We start from the raw sequence: 23,178 nt of genomic DNA on the forward strand, positions 1-23,178 counted from the left end.
TGTTAGAGAAGGAAGTTTGGATCACTCTGCAAACAATTGTAGGTAACATCAAGCCACTAATACAAAAAGTAAAACTAAACATCATTCTTACACTTTACATACATTTCTGTCTACTCTCTTTAAACAGAAATGTGTTTTTAAAAGAAAAAGAATACATTTCAGCATTTTAGGGTGTAGAGTCAACGAAGCTGTGAAGTTTTTTGTAGACTACACATCAACTGAAACCTCTCAGGAGTAGGATGGTGTTGATACATATACTGAAAGTATCAGGGACTTAAAATTGTAGTTTGCAAACTCGTGCATAGAATGTTTTTTTATGGTATGAATCCACTCAAATGCAAGAGAACCAAAAGTCTCCATCTCTGCATCAGGCTTTTCTGACATCACATCCTCAGCCACACTTTTTTGACTGCCTGCACTCTTATCTCCTGGCCCACCAGTGCCTAGCTGAGCATCTGGAAGCTGCTGCTTTCATTGCTTCTGCACTGTCAGCATTTTGTGTGCTTGTGACGTCCCTCTGCCCCTGTAATAGTTGACCGAGCTACTTCAGGCTGAAAGCTGAGCAGGTAGTTGCCAGCATCCTTTCATTTTTACCAGCTGCATTCCTTTGGCTAGGCTAGCAAACAACATCCCCAGTTTGCATAATCACTGCTGAAACATGGGACTCTACAGAAATTGGATTTGCACATGTCTCCAATGCAGACACCTACATTTTGGGATGGATTTTTTCCTCTTCAGTCAAAAGGAACAGGAATCTCAACATAGCTAATTAAATCTGATTTGTCTGTACAGATGTGTGGAGTGGCACTCTCAAATTGCTCCTGATATAGAACTTGTTTTTCACATGTCAGATATTACTCAGCGGAGGAACAAAAGCCCCTACTAATGTCAGTTCATTTAAGATGTTTTCAAGTGGAACAATATTCTTTCCAAGGGAAAAGAAAAATATTTAACAAGTAAACATTTTTCAAAGATAGTCAGCACCAACCCCCGCATTTGATATGTCTCACAATGGAAAACAGCCTGTAACTTATTTGGTAACAATCCTGCATAGTTTTCTTCCTAGGGCAAATATTCTCCAGTGGGTAGAAACAGTTTTAGATGACCACAATTCTGTATCTCAGCATGCACTTTCAGGTCTTAATACCTGAATTGACTGCAATCTTTAGGCACTGGGAAAAATCACAACATAGTATACACACACCAGTGCTTTTATCGTTGGTTCCTGTTTAAAGGCTAATCAGAAAAGAATAAGACAAAACAAGGCTTCATTGTAAGGAAGTCCTTGTCACTTCCTGCTAGCAAAGGCTACAGTGGCTCAGCACAAAATATCTTTTCTCTTCACAAAGCCTAGCTTTTGGAACAGGAGCACCACTTGCTGGCTCTGGAATTCAAGTGGCAACATCAACCCTGGGATGTACATGGATGTATTTTTTTATCTTTATTTTCTTCCCTTCCATGTCCCCTTGCCTCAGCAGCATGAATAAATGAATGACAGCAGCGGCTTCTCTTGATTAGTCAGGAAAGATTATTGTAGGCATCAGCACCAAAACACCCACTTAGAGGAAATACCCGGCCATCCATTAGCCTGAAGGCTGGATTTTATATGAAAATTTTTCTTCCAACTTCCAGGGTAGCTAAAACTTGAGAACCCTGCACATACACTTTGTTATATATTTGGTAGCCAGACACGTTGCACAAGATAAGCTTCATTTTTAACATAACCTGTCTTCAAAGCAAACATTTCTCTTATAATATTATTAGTATTTTCCTTCACCACTCTTTCCAGATTTCACTTGGACATACTTCCCATCTCCAGGTCTTAACTTAGGGTGATCTCTGCAGACCAATCACAAATTAGGGTGTGGTTGAAATATCTGTTGCTGATGTACACTCCTTTATTTGTGATAACTTTATATCTCTCCTACAAGTGTGCAGCATGGGCCATTCCTGGAGCTGGAGCCAGACCTCTGGTCTGAATCTGTGGCATGTTCCCTCCTAACATCTCTGTGTGATGCTTTTTGGAAAGTGAGGGGCAAGGGGATTTATGGGTGGGAAGAGAAGCGCTCTCCATGGAGTGGATGAGCTGGTCCCTGCCACTAGCTGCAGGAGGAAGCTGTGCTGGAAGACAGGTGGATCCATTATTTGGCAACATCCCCAGTTCTCCATACATTTTCCCTCCCTCTGGTGGGAACTGGCAGCTTGCTCCACCACTCTTTCCTCTCAGATATCCCCTTCATGAGGAGTTGGGAACTACACAGCAGCTCCAGATCCTGGGGCCTTGTAGCTGCAGCCCAGAACTGCCAGTGCACTTGAGTAGCTCCATAACAGGCTATTCCAATTCAAGGAGCAGACTTGCTGAAGACAGGGGGCAGCAAGTTTCCTGGGAGCTGGAAAAGGTGTTCCTAATAGGCCATGATATGATGCAGCATTTTTTTTTTTTTTTTGCCAGTATGGGGCACTGAAACTAAGGAAAGAGCAACCTTTCTTGTGCTATTTTTGGCCATCTTAGAGAGAAAGAAATCTAATCATGGCCCCTGGCTTGTCATCTTTTCATGAAAGCAGCATAAGCCAGAGCTCCCAGCAAGCCTTATAAAACTCCGGATTTACAGGGGACCTTTCATCTACATCCATTTAAAATGTTCCCTGCCAGGCAACTGACTATGGACGGAAATCATCATTTGAAAAGATCTTACTTTAAGGACTGTACACAGTCTCTTAAATGCTGCTTCAGTTCTTCATCCTTTTCATAGTATTCCAGCATGGTGTGTGCATCATCATGGTGATAGCAATAGATTTTATATGTGTCTTCTAGTGGGCCTTTAATCTGCAAGAACACTTCCCCTGTTAAGGAGAAAAACAAAGCATGTCAAGTCAGACAACAGCATCTCAGAAGGAGTTTTATTATTCCACCACATTAGCCGTGAGCTAAAAAGGCTGGCTTCCACTTTACTTCCCTTAGAAATGATCTTGCGTGTTTATGTGCATTATTTATTACATGTATTTCTCAGCTGCTCATCTTTGTCATAGCCAGGCACCATTATATCAGTGTTAATGCACAAAAATTCCCTCAGGGGAAAAGCATGAAATCTCTATACCTCACACCCCTTCAAACACAGCCTCCTAATTCACTGCCCCAGCTTAATGCCCCTTCATTGGAAAACACACAGGAGAGCTTAACTAATAAAGGGAGACCATTTTTGTGTCATGGACTGGCAGGAGGGATGAATGTGAGCCTCTTAGTTTTCCTTTTGACTTTCTTTCATGAATGTGAATTTAAATGGGTAATAACAGGAATAATGACTCTATCTTCCATTAGTCATTTCAATTTTATCTGTTTTGCAAAACCTGAAATGGCAATTATTATGACCTAGAATAGAGAATTTTCTCCACACAACAGAAGAAAAACCTCCAACCCTCCCCTAATTAAATAAAACCACCATGGATTACAGCCATTTTTATATAATATCTAGGTTTATATACAGCTGAAAAAGGAGAACACTTCCATTTCCAGTCCTCCACACCACCATTTTCCCAGAAAGAACAGTTGGGAATTTTAGAGGCACTAAAGTCATCCTACACTCATTTCCCATTTACTTTTGGAGCCTAATTCTCTCAGCCTAAAACTCTTGTGTCTGGTTCTGTGTATGTAAGAAATCTGAGCAGGGACAGCATGCTTCCCCTCTTCTGCTGAGATATTAGTTCAATTCTTACACACTTATGCAGCAGCCCCTGATCAGCATCTTTGGAAATGCACGTAATAAACAACAGCAATGCTGAAAACTCCTGTCGGACATTTACTGAAAATTATATCTATGTGGCAGCCAGTCCAAATAGATGTTTATAAACATTCCTGTTGAGCTACAGCAACGATTATTAAAGTTAAAAGCTGAACACTGCATTAATTGGGAGCTCTCCATTCACAGAGCAAGCGCTGAGCTGTCAGGCATCCTGCATGTTTCATCCTGACTGGAGTGTGCTGTTCCATAATACATTGCATTGAACTGCTCCATCTTAAAATGAAAAATGATTCAGTTACCACAGTAACACAGCCCTGGGTTTTCTCCCCTAGCAGCAAAGGTTAACTGGGCTGTCTAATGCACGTTGGTTTCAGGGTGCAAATAAGGGAAAAAACAATGAAGAGCTAAGACCACCACAGTACATTTTAGTTACTGTAAGGGCACAGTCAGAAAAGCACCAGCATCCTATAGTAAAATGCTCTTTAGCTGTCTTCTCTGCCTTGTGCTTAGTGCTAATGCTGATGGCTAACAATGCAGATTACATCCTGGCTTTCCCATGAACTCTATACAGGTCTTTATTAGCCAATAACCTAAGGGGAAACCTTAACAAGCCTTAACCTTGATCCCACCTGCTTGGCACCCGATTCTAGAGATCATGAGCTCTCACAATTTTCACTAACATTAAGCAGAGCTCCAAGTGCTTAGTATGGCCTGTATTATGCTAAGCCCTCAAGTGAGGTCACGTAGCCTTACAGCTCATTTCAGCATATACTACAGGCTGAAAATTAGCTTCTCCAGGAGGAAAGTGCTGGGCAAGTTCTGTTCACTGAAGTATTGTGCCGCAGTGCCAGATACTGCCATTGATGCTCAATGATGAGAAAAATCATGTGCTGATTTCATGAACAGGGCCTTTAAACAGCAGGTGGATTTCTAAAACCTAAAGCCCGTCTTGGTTCTGAGCTGTACGGACCAAATCAGATGAGTTTTGGGCATATCACTGTGGGAGCTTGCTTTATGGACCAAAACCACATTGTATTTGGCACAGCTTTAAAAATATTCTGAGAGATGCAAATCTCCTTGATGCTTCTTCTAGAGTATGTTGCTCATCAGTCTCAAAGAGAAATTCCTAGGAGGAAGGTTTGAGTAATGAAGCAGTGAATTTTCTCCCTGTTGCTATCAGTGGTGCTTCCAGTGCAGACAGCAGTAGGAGAGGGAGGAAGGAGTCTAATAGCTAAAGCTAAGTCTTCATATTCCTCCATATACAGAGGAATATGAAGAATATGTATCCAGAACAGAGAGGAGAAAAAAAAATCAGAAAATAACTACAAAAGGTATTTAACCTATTTTAGCTCAGATTAGGAGATGGGTTTTGAAACCAATCACTCATTAGTCCTTATCTCCCAGGTCTTGGCTGTGTGGTGGAGCAGTCACAGTGACACAAACTGGATCCCTTTGAGGATGATAATTACCAGAAGACACACTCAAAGGGCACATCTTAGGCAGTCCAACCATAAGGGGCATGTCCATCCACATGCTGTAGCATAGGCTACAGCTGAGCTGAAGTAAGAACTCTTAAAATGTGTAGCATGGATACCATCTCCTTAGCAGAAACTCTCACTCTGCAAGTCTGCTCCTATTGGACATTACCACTTGTCGATGTGGACATAGCATAAAGTGTGGAGAACACAGACTAAAATAAGACATGAATATAAGGAACCACATTGTTTTGCTTTCAAAGCAGTGAATTATCACTTTTTTTTTGAACCGCACCATGACTGGGTTGCCTTCCAAAGTAAGATGCTTCAATGCAAGATTTTTAAATACATTAAACATGATAGAATATAAGTGTGGTTTTTCTATAGACTGGCTTCAACAACTTTTACACTGAAGATCCTGAAAACAAAATTACTACTTTGATGGACTTTCAGAGGACAATAAATATAGTAACTTACTGCTTATAGTGATGCAATTATTCTCCCTATGTTTGTCTCAACCTTCGGAAGAATGTCTCGCACCTTATTTGACAACCTTTTTCCTGTCACAAGTTAGCCGACTCTGTGACCAATGATCCCATGCATTGTCATGGTTCTTTGTCTGATTCTGGAGAAATCCCTAATAGGTAGATGAAATTGTTTGTCTTTACTTCTGAATGTGGCAGGGAACTAATAGCATGATTCTCTTGGCTGTGAGAAAGGCACTTCCTGCTAGAATAGAACATTGCTTATTAAGAATATGACTCATCATGATGCACTTTTACTGAAATACTGCCAAACAACACAGATGCATCAAACTACGTTAAGCTGTTGCCTTGGCAAACCAGATTGAGACGTGTTAGGATTAATATTTTTCCCAAGCCTCTTATGCTTTAATATCCTATTTCTTAGTAAAGTGGCAACTGATATTTTTTACTCAGTAATTTGAGAGAAGAGGGGGACTTTTTATAAGGTGGTACCTGTGGTATGTTGTCAGGTTAGGAAAGAAAGACCCTCTCTTGACCTCTGAATCACAGCTGGAAGATTTTTTAAACAGAACTGTTTAATTTTTTTAAACTAAACTGTTTAGCTTTGCACTGAAGCAAATTCAGAATTCTCACCTCATCCCTTAAGGTAGCTCACACTAAGGTGCATCTGCACTGACAAAGCTGTCATGGGAGAGCTGATGTGTGCTGGTAACTTCTTAAATCTCTCCAGCTGTGCCAGAATGTCACATGAATCACAGCCTCAATGTTCATGACCTGACCTGCAGAACTTGTGACTGTTGTGACATATCCAGGGCCAACCTATTTGCTGAAAAAAAACTGTGATCCCTACAGACATTCCCACACAGAATCTCACAAACTTCAGATTCATTACATCTTTCTCTACTGTCAATGTCCCTGTCAAGCACATTTAACCACCTCTTACAGGAACTGTATCACCAGTAGATACATGTTTAGAGTGTTTGGGGTGGGTTGGGGTTTGACATGCTTGTTATTCCAAACATTTTTAATGCTTTTCGTGAATCGCACAACTCTGAGTATGCAAAATAAGAGTTTGAGTCAGCACAAGTGGATTTAGGTAGGTGATATCAAACTAGATGAAACAGATCTTAGCAGTAAGTTTTATAACTCAGTGCAACATGTTTTACTCATTCTAAACCCGTTTTCTCTTTTTTTCCTTCCTTCCCCTCAGCATTCAGATGGATGGGGAAAAAAAGCATCATAATCATACAAGTACAGTACAGCAACTGGACAGGTTTCACATGTCATTTTTCCTGTGTCATTTTGGACAGCTTCTAGCATGCCAGGCTCTGAGAGGGGTGCTAGCTAATTCTGATGAGAGTAGAGGACAGGAGAGTGTTTATTCTTTCACTTTGCTTTGTAGAACTCAAGAGGACAGTAAACATACCGATTATTTGCATGGGTGGTTCCACATCTGTTGTGGCTTCTTCCAACAATGACAGCAGTTTGGCTGATAGTTGATGGACCAATTCAATGTTGCTAAACAAGCCATCCACATCAAAGCGAGCAATCTAATGGAATACAAATATTAAGCAGCTACTGACAAAGGATAAAGAAGGACATTGTGTATTACACAGCTTCTCTTGCTATGCCCAGAGTGTTCAACACTCCAGGAAGCACCACTTCTGCAAAACCTCATATAAACATCCTCCTTTTGACTTCAAGGACACATACACAGTTTTCACATTAGTATAATATGGTTGATGCTGTTGACAAAGTGTATCTTATCGAGTGTTTTTAACCTTATTTTGATCTATCCTTAATCTGAAACTGCTTACCTAGGAAGGAAATAAATATTATCATCTGAATAAAGAAAAGATTCCTAGCTGGCTTTGAAATGTTTGTTTGCTTTCCCACTGGGGAAAACAATAGTTGACAGGGTGTTTGATTCCCTCATTACCTCTCACTATCAGAGGCCACTACATAAACTGAGAGCTTGGCACTTTGGTGCCAGCTACCAGGTACAAAGACTTCTAGTTAGCTGGTGCCATTTTAAGTTAGTTGTCGTATAAATCCAAAGTCAAGATCATATAACTTCCACTAAAAGAAACACATTTCTAATTCGGGATACTAATACAACCTAAAAAACTTCTTACAGAGCCTGGGCACACAACATGGATTTCAGTGAATTGTATCAATTTCTACCAACAGAAAATTTGGTTCTGTGTCCCTCCTCATCTTACAGGAAGTAAAAGATTTCCAGGACATGTACTTTTCATTGCACAGCAGGGTAATAGTTACTATTTGGGGATCATTGGAGATAACCAGAGGTAATGTGCTCATACTGAGAACAAAGATGAGACAATTTCATCACCCATCTCAATAGTCTCTGAACCTACCTCTCCATTTGGAAGAGAATTGCTGATTTACATAGCAGCTTACCAGATGCCAGGAGGATCAAATTGCATGCTATTGTAACAAAATCAGAAATATGCTTTCATACTGATGCAGTTAATTTCTTTATAAGCATTATAGGGGCTAAAACATGTTTTATCCATTCGGAAATATGAAACAGTTTCATTGCCTAGACCAATTTTCTAAACATTATAAATTTTCAATATGGTAGTTTATTGGACAACTAGCATTAAAAACATATAACATTCCTGAAAGCCTTTCAAAAATGCAGAGGTTATTAGATCAAGACAGTTATAATCTCTAAATTACTTTTCCTGTATACATCTAGCACAGGACTTCTGACCTCCTCCCCGGCATGTCTGCATAGTATTTGGAACTATGTCATACATGGACACTTCCACACATTAACACAGTGGCAAAAGACAGAATCAAAAATAATTATTTCATTTGGGTGAAAAAGAGTGATGGAATATGGCACATTTGTCAAAAATCTCAGCCAATTCAACCAGAGAATACTCTTGCTCAGTGCTGGTCAGGCTGGGGAGGAAGTCAAGTGGGGACTACTTCTAAGTGGATGAACGAGTGAGGGAGGAAGAAGAAGTCAAGAACTCCTTAAAGTTATGTCAGCAGATGCCAGCTCTTCTGAAAATGGGTTTGAACAAGTTCTGACAGTTTTAGAAAAGCAAAAATGTCCTGCAGGAGTTTTAGCAGGACAGGTTAAGAGGCACTTCCAAAGTCACCTAAAGACACTTTGGTGCCTGCACCTGTATTTTGTCAGCAGTTTAATACAAAAACCTACATAAAGATTATGTGGGTTAAGGTCTCTTTAAAATTATTTTTATTCTATTTCTGCAGCAGATATCATTTGTGCAGCCTCTGTGGATGCTATGTTTCAGGCCTCACAAAAACAAATCATTCTCTGGAAAATCTCCTCTATTTCCAGCACCATTTTTCAACAAATTGAAATACTGTTGAGGAAACAGTGCTCTTTGAAGTCTCAGCTGAAAAAGATAATAGGTATCATTGGCCTAATAAGGTCTTTCCCATGAAAGGTAGTTTATGAGCCTTCTTTCTTAAATGTACCTATTTTGTGTGGAATACAAATATACCAAGTCCTCACTGGCCTGTCAAGCATGGTATTTATCCACCACAGCTGCCTGAAAGGATGGATAAAATTATCTTAACAATTGAATTTAACCTTGATACAGAGGTTCATGTCATTCCAGTCTCTACTGTGGAAAAAAATCTTCATTTTGGAGGTACCAGTAAACATCTGCCATGGCACGTAACAAGGGTTATAACTACAGAGCAGAAGGGAGAGCTGGAAGCTGCTACTGCAGCCCATAGGCAGGGATATAATATCCAAGCTGACCTCTGGACAAATACCTCGACACAGGTTTTACACAAGTGCAGCACAAGTGGTCAGGAGCATATCTGACCTTCCACGCTCTTCACCAGAGCCCTGACATATCACATCCCAGAGCACTGGCTCCAGACCCACTCCCAGCACCATGTCACTCTTGTGCTGACACTTGTGCTTGCACGGAGATTGTCTGCAAGCAGAACGTGGCTGAGCTGAGACCTCGGCATCACTGCCTCATCCTCCGCCCCCGGCACTCACCTGCATGTTTCTCAGGGGCTGAATCACTTCCTTGATGCAGAGATCCAGGTCGCTGATATAGTCTTTCTCCGTCTGCAAGAGTTCTGCAATGATTTTCACCCTCCTGGTCATCATACGTCTGCTGACTTCTTCTTCTCCGTCCTCCTGCAGTGGGGTGGCAGGGGTTGAGGACACTGCCTGTGGAGCCATTTTTTCTGGTAAAAAAAGGAAGAGATTTGTGAGGAGTGTCATAATTCCACATGCTCACCCAGCTTGCCCTGCATGACCGTGGGTGGTGGACAAATGACCATGGTGAGCAGGAAAAGAAGCATAAGAAATGGCAAACCCAAATCAGACTGAGTGTCATCCCATCTCCTCCTTCTAAAAGTGGACAGGGGTATGCCAAAGCAACTCATCCATTTGGCATTAAGGGGATAACCCATCACTGACTCCCCTGGTTTAATGTTTGGTATCGGGAAGAAATTTTCTATGGAGCATGGGAGAGTCTAATTCTTGTCACACTGAAATTCAAGGATAGCTGATGCCCTTCTACTCCTTTGAAAGCAGTCATGGTCTGACTTCTATTATGATTTGGAGGATGGAAAAAAATGTGCTCCTGTGAAAGAAAAAGGCTGTTTACCATAAAAAAGCTTCACAATAATAACCTTTGTTCTGTACAATGTAACGTTGAGTCTATTCATGGGAAATTGAGGACTGCAAGTACTGGATGACAAATTTTCAAGTGAAGACAATGTTACTAACAATGATGATGAATCCTCCAGCTCTGTTTAAAAATATTTTTTTGAAAGAGACAAAAGAATTCAAGGAGAATATGAGAAAACCTTTAAGGATCAATAACAACTGTTTCTTGGAACAACAGAGATCATTTGGATTAGGACATTCTTCACTGGTTTTCAGTACTTTCCACCTAGGATATCTGTTTTGTTTCAAATACATGAAAATGCAAGTTACTTTTCTACAGATGGGTAATTTATGTACATTACAGGACCTGCACACAAACTACTTATCTGCAATGATGGTCTTCCCACTTGCTGGTGGCTATTCTGGTGTTTTTCTGCTAGCCACAAGATGGTGCAGAGTACCAACAAAGATGGACATATCATTAGCCTGCTCAAGTCTGCATCACTCGGGCTGAGCTTTGACAGCCCCAGCTTTTATTGCTCAGCAGCAAAGGATGGGAATCTCTGCTGACAGTCAGACTGCTACACCTTCATGTCAGCTTCTTGTACAGACTGTACTGAAGGAGGTAATAGAAAGCAGTATCAGGAGCTTTGCTCACTGATTATATTGCAGTTATTTGAATTGATTGTTAAGGGTAAGGTCATGAACATTCCAGTGAGCATCAAACAGCACAACTCACCCCTACAACACCAGCCAAGGGAGTAGAGGATAGCCCAAAGCTGGACTTGTGGAAGCCAAGCAGCATTCAAGACAGAGGGATTTGAGCCATCTTCCAACAAGAGGTGCAAAATATGATAAATCCAATATAACATCTTTGCCCATCCCTTCTACAATTATGCTGGCCACTGATATTCAGAAAGAACAGGTTTTTATTAATGAATCTCCAGTGAGATTCCAGTGAGACTGATGTGACCACAGATAGTTTTAAATAGCTGCTTTTGGGATGGCACGTCTGTCTCTGCACCACTAGTTTTAAACAGTGAGGAGCAAGAACCTAAACAGACCTGGGAGGGGGAATAGAAGACAGAGGAGTAGGGGAGCTCTTTTCTCAAACTTTTTTGGATTTAGATACACTTTTCAGCTTGGGGCTTTTAGCCTTGAAGTTTGTGTATAACACAGGCATGAACATTTTGTCCTCGAGTTTGTACAGAGACAATGAAACGAAAACATGAAGAGAATGTCTTCCCTCTGCAAGGCCTTGGCTATCAAAAGAATTTTAGGCTTAACCTTGCACTGATGAGTTTGTGCTGGTGTGAGTGCATGAACTACACAAGAGTTTGCACTGCTGCAGAGTTCCTCCACCAAAGGTGCCATGTGCTGAATATTACAGACTCTGCCCTTTAGTGAGAAGGAGAGCAAAACTGGTACCAGTATCACTTCACAACTCACTCGGAGAAATTTACTGCTAGGGTTGCAGAACGGGACCACCTTGCCTGCTGCTGGCATGCTAAAGCATCAGGTACTTTTTTGTCTAAAAACTTACAGTATGTAAACACGTTTATAAATTCACAAGGAATCACATAAACAATCCATTTCTATTTCACTTTTGCACCAAAATCAGGATTTTTCTTCAGATTGGGTGTGAAACTTATTGCATGCATGTAACTGCATGTGAAGAGTTCAGGGCAGCTTCTGAGAAAGCACAGAGAGGAAGATCTCAGAAGTGTAATTTTGTCTTAGACACAGATGTTAAGGTATAAATTTTAAGGTAAATACAAGATGCTATACAAAAAAACTTTCTAATCTTTTATACTGGTGGCAGGAGAGGCCATTATATGAGCAAAATAAAGCCACTGTATTTCACTTCAGGCTGGAAGTCATAATCCCTCGAGAGGCTGTTCTTTCAGTCTGGGTCATTAGATAGCCCTGATCAAATTTGATTCTTGAATTATGTCAGGGCTCATCTATTATCATTATTGCATGATACATAATATTGCCAGGAAAGAAAAATTATTCTCAACAGGAAGTAATCACGAGAAATATCAGTTAGATGCTGTTTCCTTATAGAAAACATGTTTTTTAATAAATGTTTCCTTTAGTTAAATGTAATATAATTTTCCATTTTCACTCAATATGTTCACTTTTTCATTCCAGGCATATCTGTCTCTATAGAATGCAACAGCAAGATTTTGATGTGATGATTACAGCCAAAACATATGATTTCATGTTCAGCTGATTGCTTTTGACCAGTTTGAGAACATTAGTAGTTTGCTGAAATCCTTGTGGAGTAAGTGCAAGTTGAATGATTGCACAAACAGTGAGTGCATATCTGCAATATAATCAGACTCATTTCTACCTCATAATGTGTACCAGCCCTGGAACAGCTGAAGAGAGGATTAGCAGGAAAAGGCATTGCTGAGGATTAACTGCTACAGTAAGAATTTGACTCATTTGTCCTCAAAGATACCAAGTATAGAAAAATGAAAAAATAGCCTGTTGAATAGATTATTAAACCGTTACGTCTTAAGCCTGGTTTACAAAAAATGAACTGGAACTTTTACTAGACATAAGAATAAAAAGTAGAAGGCAATGTTTGTAATTAATGCTTTTGTGATGTCAGCTGTCTGCAGGAGTTGCCTTTCTAGAGGACATTCCTTTGGAGATGACTTAGGTTTTTCAACTGTGTATTGAAGTACATGACTGTAGTTGCACAAAACAAGAGGTTCATTAGTGATGACAAGGACAAAAGCTATAAAAGCAGTTTCTTGCAAGTGTGAAGTCTAAAGATGTCCCTCATTGTGGGAGACATCCCACAATGTGGTGAGGGCATGGAGGAACAGAGCTTGCAATGTGTAAATGCAGCAGCTCTCTTCTAGGCCCAGGGGAGGTACTGGGGGACTGTTCCAATCTGCTTAAAGGGAGGAGAGGCAGGTTTGCCTCAATCCACAACTGCAAAAAGGAACCAGGTGCTAAACATACCTGAAAGCGAGATTAAAACACAAACGAGGTTAAATGTTGGGATCCAGAGCAATAATGTGATTTTATTTTTCATAAAAGAGGAAAGAAAGAGAGAAAATCAGAAAAGTAGGAAAATGCCAGAATAATTACAAGAAGCACAGGAAAGGGGTTACCACCACCATGGTTCCAGTGCTGGCTTATAGAGTGCGATGGGGAAGATCCACACGGGTGCAGTGGGTCTTTCTCCAGTGAAGTCTCTCCGAGAGCAGTCCAGTGACCCAGCGAGGGAGCAGCGCCACAGCAGCAGGACCAGAGCGAGATGGGGAGCATGGGCAGCCTCACTGGAGCAGCCAGGACAGCGAAGGACAGCACAGACAGCAAAGAATCCGGTACTGTGTAGATTTTTGCAGTGCAGCCCCCCCAGTGACAATTTAGGCATTTTTTTTAGAGGGTTTTGAAGGCGGCAATCATCACATCCACTTAATGAAGTTCATTGGCTGGCTCCCTGGTGTATCAAAAAGTTTGCTGCTTGCTCGCTTAACGTATCAAAATTTTGTTGCTCACTACTCTGGTGTATCAAAAGTCTGCTGCTCGCTTAATGTATCAACTAAATGCTCTATGAATAACTTTCAGCAGGATGCCTCATTTTCTGAAATAAAGCAGTTTCTAGTGGTTTGTTTTAAAGGTAACTTAATACTTTAATTTTCAAACCGTAATCTTCAAAGAGGTAATGAAGAAACACTCCTTACATTTTACTCATTTACTACAGGGACCCACAGCAAGTGAACAGAGGAGCAGCCATAGCATGCCTGCAAGGCCTCTGTGCATAAATCTCCCTGGTTTTCATGTCTAGAGATTGAGCAGCTCCAAGAGGTCTGTTCTATCCCTCCTTCCTCCCAGGTAAGATGCTCTGATTGGATATTACGTTTGCTCTTGGTGTGGGGACCCAGATTTCTCCCCATCCAGTGCTTCCCCTGTAGAACCAAAGGAACTAGCACAGAATATAGGAAGAAGTACAGTGATGCTGGTGCGTGGAGTGAGTTACAGACCTTTTTGTTACCCAGGCAGCATTTGAAAGATGCCAAAGGAATGCGAGTTCTGTACTCGCACTGCGCAGATACACGGATTTTGCCTGGCACAAGGGACTGGTGAAGGCATAAGTTATCAAGGTATAACAAACAAATTACAGAATTACTGTGTTTTCACATGTTAAACATGAGTTTTTTATCACCCTGGATAAATTATTCCTCTGTGAAAGCAAGTTCTCAGATAGCCTTTACCCTCAGATAACCTAGCAATTACACAAGGGAATGTACACCGACTTTTATCAGCTGGATTTGGGAATGAAATGCAGGCAGCCAAGTCCAGAGACTGCCGCCGTGGCAGCTTTCCTCTCCCTCCTCATGCTGTCGCTCTGGCTCTGTTCTCTACACGCCTGCATCCACTGCAGGAGCAGTGGAAGGCTGGGAAGGCTGCAGGGCACTGAGACACTGGAATCCAAGGAAGTGAGGAAGCCTGAAACAGGACAAGCAGTGGGGAAAGATGGAGTGTGACTCTATGTGCAGAGGAAGTGCATCACGTTAGATAACGCACCAGTTTTACTCCAGATGCCCCTCCCTTTGTGAGGGACCACATGGAGTGACCTTACAGTTCCCACCAGAGTTCTTACAGTGCAACAATACAGTGCAAACATGGTGCAAATTAGGCCACCGAAGACCAACTTGGGCATTGAAATAGAAAAGTACTGGGAGGGGCTTGAGGAAAATCTTTTTTTTTTTAATTGAGAGGCTCAATAAAAGAAAAACAGCAGCATTGTACAGGAGCAGATTTGCTGTGCACAGGCTGTGAGCAACACATGCAAAAAGCCCCTTTTCTGAACCCAGGAAGAAAACACTGCAGGACTAGAATGACCTTGCACCCGTATTCCTGGGCAACAGGTTTGCTTATAAAATCTGCATCAGAGACTTCCGTGCAATTAGGTCATTCAATCTTTGATCATTTTTCTGTTCCATAAGGTACAGAGAATATTTACATTCAACATGCAGGTTCTTTCTTCAATTCCTTGACAGCAGACCGCTCTAATTATGTGTGTGCTGACAGGACTACAGAGAGCTCCCATGTGACCGTGGTGGAAGAGAAGAAAGCTTATCATCAGGTGACAGAAGAATGCCCTTATTGTTAGCTCCAATACTTACAAATAAACCTTCCCAGGGTGTCACATACCGGTATAAATACACCATCCCTGTGGCACTGAGCTAATATGTTAATAGAGCAGGAACTGGGGAAGGGCTGTACCTGGACCACTTCCTCTGGGACAGAAGAACCTCAAGATTTGGCATGGATTAGCTGTATGAACTGTGGCCCACAATGCAAAGTATCCCAATTAATAAAATGTTTGCTAATATGCTCAGAGGAGGATCCGTAACCCTCCTTGTGTCCCAGTCTTCCCTTGGGCTGCAGTTGCCAGTTCTACTGTGGTAACTCCTAAGAGTCCTCAGCCCCACGGCAGGGCTTGGTTGTGCTAAGTGCTGTGCAAACACTGTGGCACAAAATGGATTCTGCTCTGAAAAGATGAGCTCGCTTCCCAGCCTGACAGACACTGCAATAAGTTCAGGGAACAACTCCAGCTTTATTGCAGCACAAGTTAACAGAATTAGTTCCCCCGAGCCTAAATTTGCATGGGAGAAAATAGAAGTATTTGTTAGATCGTGACTTCTTATCACAGGGGGGAGAATTTTCATCAAGCCATCTCCTGCACGTCAGGAAATAACTTGAAATTTTACTCCTTACTGTACTTTAGCAAGCCAGTAGCACCACGGATCAATACATTCTGCAGTGAAATAAGATATTATCTGCATTGTAGTCCATAGAAAGTTAACACAAAGCAAATAAGGAACTGAGGAGTGGCACAGAGGATCTTTACACCAGGTGGGAGGTGCAAGAAGCTGACAGCATGGGCAGCCCATGCAGGAAGGAGTGGTGTGCTCTGCAAGCAGGGAGGAGGATGGGATGGAGAAAGGTGACCTGCTTGAGATGGAGCAAAGGTGGATGAGCTGCCTCTGACTGGGATTTTGTACACCAAGAGATAGTAGCTTTCCAAGAATTTGTATAATTTTGCTGTTTTCTGCATCATTACTGGTGTTAGTTATTTCTCATAACTACATTAGACAGAGAAAACACACGGCATTCAGGGTTCAGACATGAGCTCTGAGGCAGTGCATTGTGGTAGCTCTGTGATTTGAATCACTATCTTATACAGGTATGTCCCTGATGCATTTTAAATTGAACTGTGTGCAAATAATTTACCACGGCAGTTGACCCATTCACAGCCAAAGTTGTAAGGGAGTTAATATGTAATAATTTGTAAGACAGGATGCTTTTTTTGAGGCATTAGTTGTTTCGCTGAGCACTGAAAATGTGATCTTTGATTCCTTCAGGAAACTCACCACTTTCTGTAGCTTATTTTTCACAGCAAGCTCAAGTCTGGCATACAATTATTAACAAGACCCAGCAATCTGCCCAAAACCTCACAGACAGTGAAGTATGTTTCAAATGCCTTTTCATGGTGTGCCCTTTTTAGTTAATAGCATCTGTATGCTAATCTGCCCTGATCTTGCAAACATTTATGTGCCAATAACTGCATCAAGCAAACCCCTTTTATTGAAATACACAGGTACTCACAGACTGGAAGCTTTGGGTTAATTCAAAGACTGATCCCAACATTCATATAATATATAAATATTAATATAGTTACTTTTAAAGCTGCTACTGGTGGATTTTCACTGTAGAAAAGATAATTCATACCAGCTAACCAGCTATCGATAACACATTTGAAAATAGAGATGCTAAATATCACTTTTTGTTTTGCAACTTCTTCATTCCTCTTGAAAGAATTGCTGAATTTTCTAGTGAATGTAGAGCAGAGCAATGCATAGAAATGTCACAGGAGCTCTGCCTTAGCTCTTATTAATGATCCTTGATATTATTTCTGCATCTTCACCACAGATGCTAATGAATATATCTTCCTCAACCCCACTCTTCCCTCTTCAGAAAAGTAATGTCCAGTTGATGGAAGAAATATATATGGCCTGATCAAGCTATTCCCAGACTCTTCCAAGTATGCAAGTGTAATCTGAGTTCTAAATGACTGCATGGTTTTATCATGAAACTGGCATTTGATGGCAAACACCTTATTTTCCCCTATCTAAAATGAGGCTGGCAAGCATTTGGTTATCCCACAGGATGAGCTGTAGTACAGGCAGGAATGCTTGCCAAGCTCCTTGAGAATATAATAGTTACTTTGCATCTTATTTCCTTTTTAAAAAGAGTAAAGTCAGGAAATGTTGCATGGCCATTCACACCAGATAAGCTATTGAATAGATGCATCTACTGTAGTCATTAACCATGAAAATGCTTTCTTGTGTCTCAACGAATCCTTAATTTTAAAGTGAAAAACACTTGCAGAAGTTTTCACCTTTGGCAATGCTATTGTGCACTGCTGTTTGTAGACTGACAGAACAAACCACCTCGATTACCCTGGAGATCTAGAGTGAGAAAAGCTTTCTCAATCTTCATAGAAAACACTGGTCTACTGTATAAAATAAAACTTAAAAGAAATCCAAACGGAGAAATTGAATTCTTAGGAGTTTTTATGCCTGACTGCTTGCTCTCTTGGGCTTTTTGTTTTGTTTTCTTCACAGGCTTTTATTTGGGGGCCTCTATTTCCACCAGACTGAGCTGCATTTTGAGCATATACTTCAGAGCTGCTAGAAATGGCTGTGGAGGGCAGCATGCCGGTTCCTACTCAGGGAAAACTTAAGACTATGCAGGGGGCTGGAAGGGCCCTCGAGAAGTGCCTCGCCTACGCTTCACCTTGCACAAATGTACTGCATGTCACCAACAGAGCTGCTGGTTTTCTTAACAATAATGAAAAACTCAAAAGCTTTGTGACAACAAAACCGCTTCCTTGCTGTAAGCTGCTTTGCATCCAAATGCTACGAGAAAAATGCAGAACTCAAAGGTGTACAACCACAGCACATCCTCAGTGCTGGCAGGCAGCACATTAGGTCCGGGATCCGTGATCGTTATCAGATTCAGGCACAGCTTCCTCAGAAAAATTTGATCCAGGTCAGGCCTTGGCACACAACTGCATTTCTATGGCGACTGCAAATACACTTTATAGGAATTTCTACCGCCTTTGTATTTTCACTTTGAGGACAGGCAACTTCTAATCCAATGCAAAGCCTGCAGGTACCTTTTTAACCCATCACTGTTTTTCTTAAACAAACGCAAGCAAATAGAGTGAGCTGATACCAGACCGTGCTTTGCAATACATGGCCGTGGCAGTCTCAGCATGTGGCAGGAGCTGTAAAGCTGGATTTACTGTCTTCTTGGACTGCTGCCATAAACATAACCTCACGCTCTGCCATGACTTCCTGGGCTTCCCCACCGCCTCGGCTTCAGGTTTTAAACAGGAGACATTCGTGGCTTGAATACAGCTGACACAGGACAGAAAGATTTCACACCTTTTTTGCTGGATACTTCTCCGATAACCTTGACCTCACCTGGCCAACCCCATTCACGAGTTAAAATCTGCTGTTTTGATGGGATATGTGCCAGGAGCTTGACACAGCCATCCGTGCTTTTGCCCTGAAACACCCCTGGCAGATTCCTGAATCGTGGGCCTGACCTGAGCATTTTTCACCTTCTCATTGATTAGCTATCATGAGAAGGGAATAACACAATTGATGAACCTCTCTATTCTCAGCATATGCAGTCCCCACAGAAAACCTATTCTTTTCAGGCTTATTATTTTATTTTCTGCTTTTATTGTCTCTCTGAAGCAATGCTACTTCCTAATTAAGTGCATCAAAACCACAGTACAGCAATCCAAAGAATTTTTCTATTTTATTTCCTCATAAAGGGTTATGGTTGCAAGAATGTCACTAAGCAGTTATAGCACTATTAGCAATACACACTTATACTATAATAATACTCAAACACTGTTGTTCAAGACCCTGGAAACCCACAGAAATTCATCCGTTGGTGTTCCAGAGCACTCCCAGAAATTGCCATTCACATTTGTCATGCTTTTCCTCAATTTGTGGCATCACATTTAATTTTTGATTGACAAACCCACTACTGACATACTTCACTACAATTTGTGGTCCATATGCAGTTTGGTTATTTGAAAAGCAACTCTCTCCATAATCACAGAATGGTATAATTTTCATCAGTATATCCATCCTAGCATGTATTTGGACATACTTTAGTTCAGGCTTGTACAATCTATGCAACAGTTTATAGACCACAATATTTTTAATTGAGAAAAAAAACACAACTCCTTGATGCTTCTAATGACTTGGCACATACCCCGCTTAATGCGACAGCCAAAGACAGATAGGATGGAGCCATCCTATTTTCACATTACTGTTTGTGCTGCAAATGCATTCTGGTGAATGAAAAAGATTTTGGTTGCATACGAGTTTTGCAGGCACTCACCAAAACCTTCAATTATATTTTGTGTCCCGTCTACAAAACACCATTTAGAAAAATTAGGGGAAACATCTCACAGCCTGGAGGTGGGGGGCAAGGCTGAGAGGGGCCATTGCTCATTCCAGCTGTGGGTGTGGGGGGTGTGGGGAGAACAGAGCCTGCCATTCCCTTCTTTATCTGAAGGCTGCAGCCTGAAGGGCATGGAGACACCACCCCGGCTCAGGGCATCCCTGGCAACAGAGCACCCAGCAAGCTTCCCCAGTACCTTGCAATTTCTGGCTGTACTCTGTCCTGTCGGACTGACTCCTCCTCAAGTTGCCGTGGTCCCCGGCGGTGGTGGTGCTCTCTACCACGGGCTCCGTCCTCCTCCTCTGCCCCATGTACAGCTTGTTCCTTAGCAGGGTCAAATTCCTCTTCCTTCCCCCGGTGCCTTCCTTCCCCGGACAGTCCATGCTCGCCAGGGACAGCTTTGCGTGGTGGTGGTGGTGGTGGAGGGGGAACAATAGCTCGATTTTCAGGGAGGTGACCTCCCTGCCCAGGTGAAGGCTGGTTGCTTTGGCCTTGGTTTTGCAGCAGAGCTCGCCAGGCTCCGCAGGGCCCCGGGGTCAGCCCTGCCACCTGTGCCGGAGCAGCTCCACCCCCGGGAAGCTGCCGCCCCGGGCAGCGTTTGCATTCACCTGCCCTGTGTGCAAGCGCGCCTGGCGGGGCCGCTTTCAGAGCCAGCCCCAAACCGCAGCCGCTCCCGGGCCCTCTCCCTGCTGCAGGGCACGCTCCTCACCCCGCCGCAGGGCCGGGGGTGCCGGCACAGAGGAGCGGGAATTGCCTCCTCCCGGCTCTGGCAGGGAGATGCCCGAGCGTGGCACGGCAGACCCTTCCCTCTCTGCACTGCCGGGCAGGCGGAAGCAGAGCAAGGCCATTGGGAAGGGGAGACCAGCCACCCACTCGACCCTCACTCCGGCAGCCTGGTCAGGACCCCAGCTCCTTGCATATCAAGTTGCATCTGCCAGTCTCCTGACCCCACTGAGAGGTGTAGGTTTTGGGCTGGAAACACCGGATCTACAGGTTTGAAAGGCGACCAATCCCCCAGGACAATGAAGAAAAGGGCTGAGGACATGAAAGCCCCTCCAGGAGGTAGGAAGCAGCATGGAGCTGATGCTTGTCTCAAACCAGGCTCTGTCCCGCTCCACACAGAGGGGCCAAAGCCAAGGCAAAAGCCGGCCAAGGGCCTGAGAAGGATACCACAGCCAAGCACCATGCTGTGATAGCCAGGGGAGTGGACACCAAAACAAACACCTGTTCATGATACCTCTGGGTTAGCTCCTGGAAGAGATCTTATTATCCTGTCTGTTAGCAATGGCCTCTGGCACACATGTGCTCTCTAGTGATCCTCTGTGCGCCAGTCTAATCAAGCTCTTGTCAAAACAGCAGGAGTTGCTGGCATCCAAGCTTGGACCGGACTTATCCTGGGAAGAGCCCCAAAAGCCATCAGTAGCAATCACTGCTGCTGCTGTGATACCCAAACCTGTGGCCCTCACTGCTGTAGGAAATGCCTGGTGGGAGCCCCGTGGTGCAGCCTAATCGGTGTCGGTCTCACGCACAATTATTGCCACAACATCTGCCAGGGGACATAACTAATGTCCCTCTGACAGAGGCTGGCAGAGCGTTTGGCTTCAGCATTGCCACGCTATGTCCCTGAAGGACTGTCGAGTAAAAAACAAGCTGGGATGAGACGTAGTAGTGTAACCTCGTTTCCAAGTTTTGTTTTTCTTTACAAAACTGGTCCTGTAATGCAATCTCCTCATCAAAGCCCTTCATTTCTACCCAGTAGTGAAAATAAGAGGTTATGAAACTGTTAAGCAATAAACTACGTCAAATTGCAGCACCATGCCAGTGCTGCACAAAGTGTCCAGCCCAAACACAGCCTGGCAGAGGAATAAAGTGGTGAGAGGAATACTGGGAAGACTTCGTGCTCACACAGAGTCACATATTACATAGGCAATTCATGTGTTACGTCCTGCCTCCTCTTTGATATTTCCTAAGAAACTTTATTTTGCAAGTCAGACCACAGAAGTTCCTTGAAAGGCAAAGCAGTGGTGACAGCAGGGAGAGGTGTAGGCAAGGACAGACTGGTGACACACTTGTGACAAGCATCAAAGCTCTAGCAACAAGTAGTACACAGACTAAAGTGGGAGCTAGGGAAATCAATTGGACAATTTCCTTACACTGGGGACTTGGGGAGGAGCTTTTATTTGAAGCAATAGCTTGGTATTCATCGAGGGTGGTAAAACTGGTTTAAACAGTCACCACCCTGACTGCCCCCCTTCCCCAGATGAATTTGTTCCCATTATTGCTGCAGGGTGTAAACACACAAATTTGAGATGAGATGGAGGAACTGATCTGGCAGAAAACTCCTTTCCTCGCCCCTTTCCCCTGGGCTATTTTCCATCTGGATCTGTGCTTCTGATTAGTTCCTCAACCAGTTAAGGAAGCAGTTGTGGCAGCATGAAGCAGGGGATGACGCAGGGCACATATGAGCAGCTGTGGGTAGGGCTGATGGTTGCTTAGGCCAGAATTACCCTGAGAAGATATCTCTCCCCACCAGGATTTCAGTGTCATGCTTCTCAGAAAACAGAGGTCCCATCATTTAAGATGAGATTTCATTATATTATTTTAAATTAAAATGGTTTGGAGGAGAACTGGGGAATGTATCTTGGCCGGGTGAAGGTGGAAGAGCAAACTTAATAGAATTCTTGGCATTTTAAATTCTGGCACACGTGCAGAGTTACAGCCAAGACAGGATATAGTTAAATTTGCTCAGGTGTTTATTACGACAGCAATCTCCCCACATGCAAAAGTTGTCTTCTTCTTCCTCTTCATCTCAGTCACAGGGAGTGAAAAAATGCATGTTCATCCAGCAACAAAATTGTTATGGGAAAGCCAGCTGTAGTTGCTGCTGCTGCTGTACTTAGAATGGTTTACATGGCTTTAGCCAGCAGCATTATTTTGGTGAAAGTCAGGAGCCCAAAGCAGGCCTACACCACAGTTTAGAATGTAGATGAGAACTTACAAAATAATTCCTCTGTGCCACCCAGCATAGGAAAGGCTGAAAATACCATATCTTCTGTGATACTCCAAATGAGTGGGACATGTTCAGAACTGGTGGCTTCCCTATCCCCTTTGGAGGGAGGGAAATTTGAGAGACAACCGGGTTTATCCATCATCACATTAAATCCCATCGTGGATTTACACCAGTGGGCTATGGCTGGCAATCAGCAGAGAGACTACATAAAAAAATGTAATTGTTTTGTAACAGATTTGAGCAAGACCCCTATAAACTCTTATAACTGTTTGCTGATCTTTACTGACTATAACAAAATGCCACAGAAAGC

The 23,178-nt window shown here is 42.7% G+C and overlaps 1 protein-coding gene across 1 annotated transcript in view; it reads right to left on the minus strand.

The window, feature by feature from the left end:
- The window catches only part of ARHGEF38 (Rho guanine nucleotide exchange factor 38), a 38,993-nt gene extending 18,615 nt beyond the window's left edge, over positions 1 to 20,378 (minus strand). The window contains exons 1-4 of the mRNA XM_068187469.1: positions 20,055 to 20,378; positions 9,716 to 9,909; positions 7,127 to 7,250; positions 2,697 to 2,844 (exon numbers count right to left, since the gene is read on the minus strand). Of these exons, the coding sequence (XP_068043570.1) occupies positions 2,697 to 2,844; positions 7,127 to 7,250; positions 9,716 to 9,909; positions 20,055 to 20,241 (653 nt within the window). The 5' untranslated portion in view covers positions 20,242 to 20,378. The remainder of the gene's footprint in view (positions 1 to 2,696; positions 2,845 to 7,126; positions 7,251 to 9,715; positions 9,910 to 20,054) is intronic.
- Between the last annotated feature and the right edge of the window lie 2,800 nt (positions 20,379 to 23,178).

Source organism: Anomalospiza imberbis, chromosome 4 (assembly GCF_031753505.1).
Source record: "Anomalospiza imberbis isolate Cuckoo-Finch-1a 21T00152 chromosome 4, ASM3175350v1, whole genome shotgun sequence".
Classification (NCBI taxonomy): domain Eukaryota; kingdom Metazoa; phylum Chordata; class Aves; order Passeriformes; family Viduidae; genus Anomalospiza; species Anomalospiza imberbis.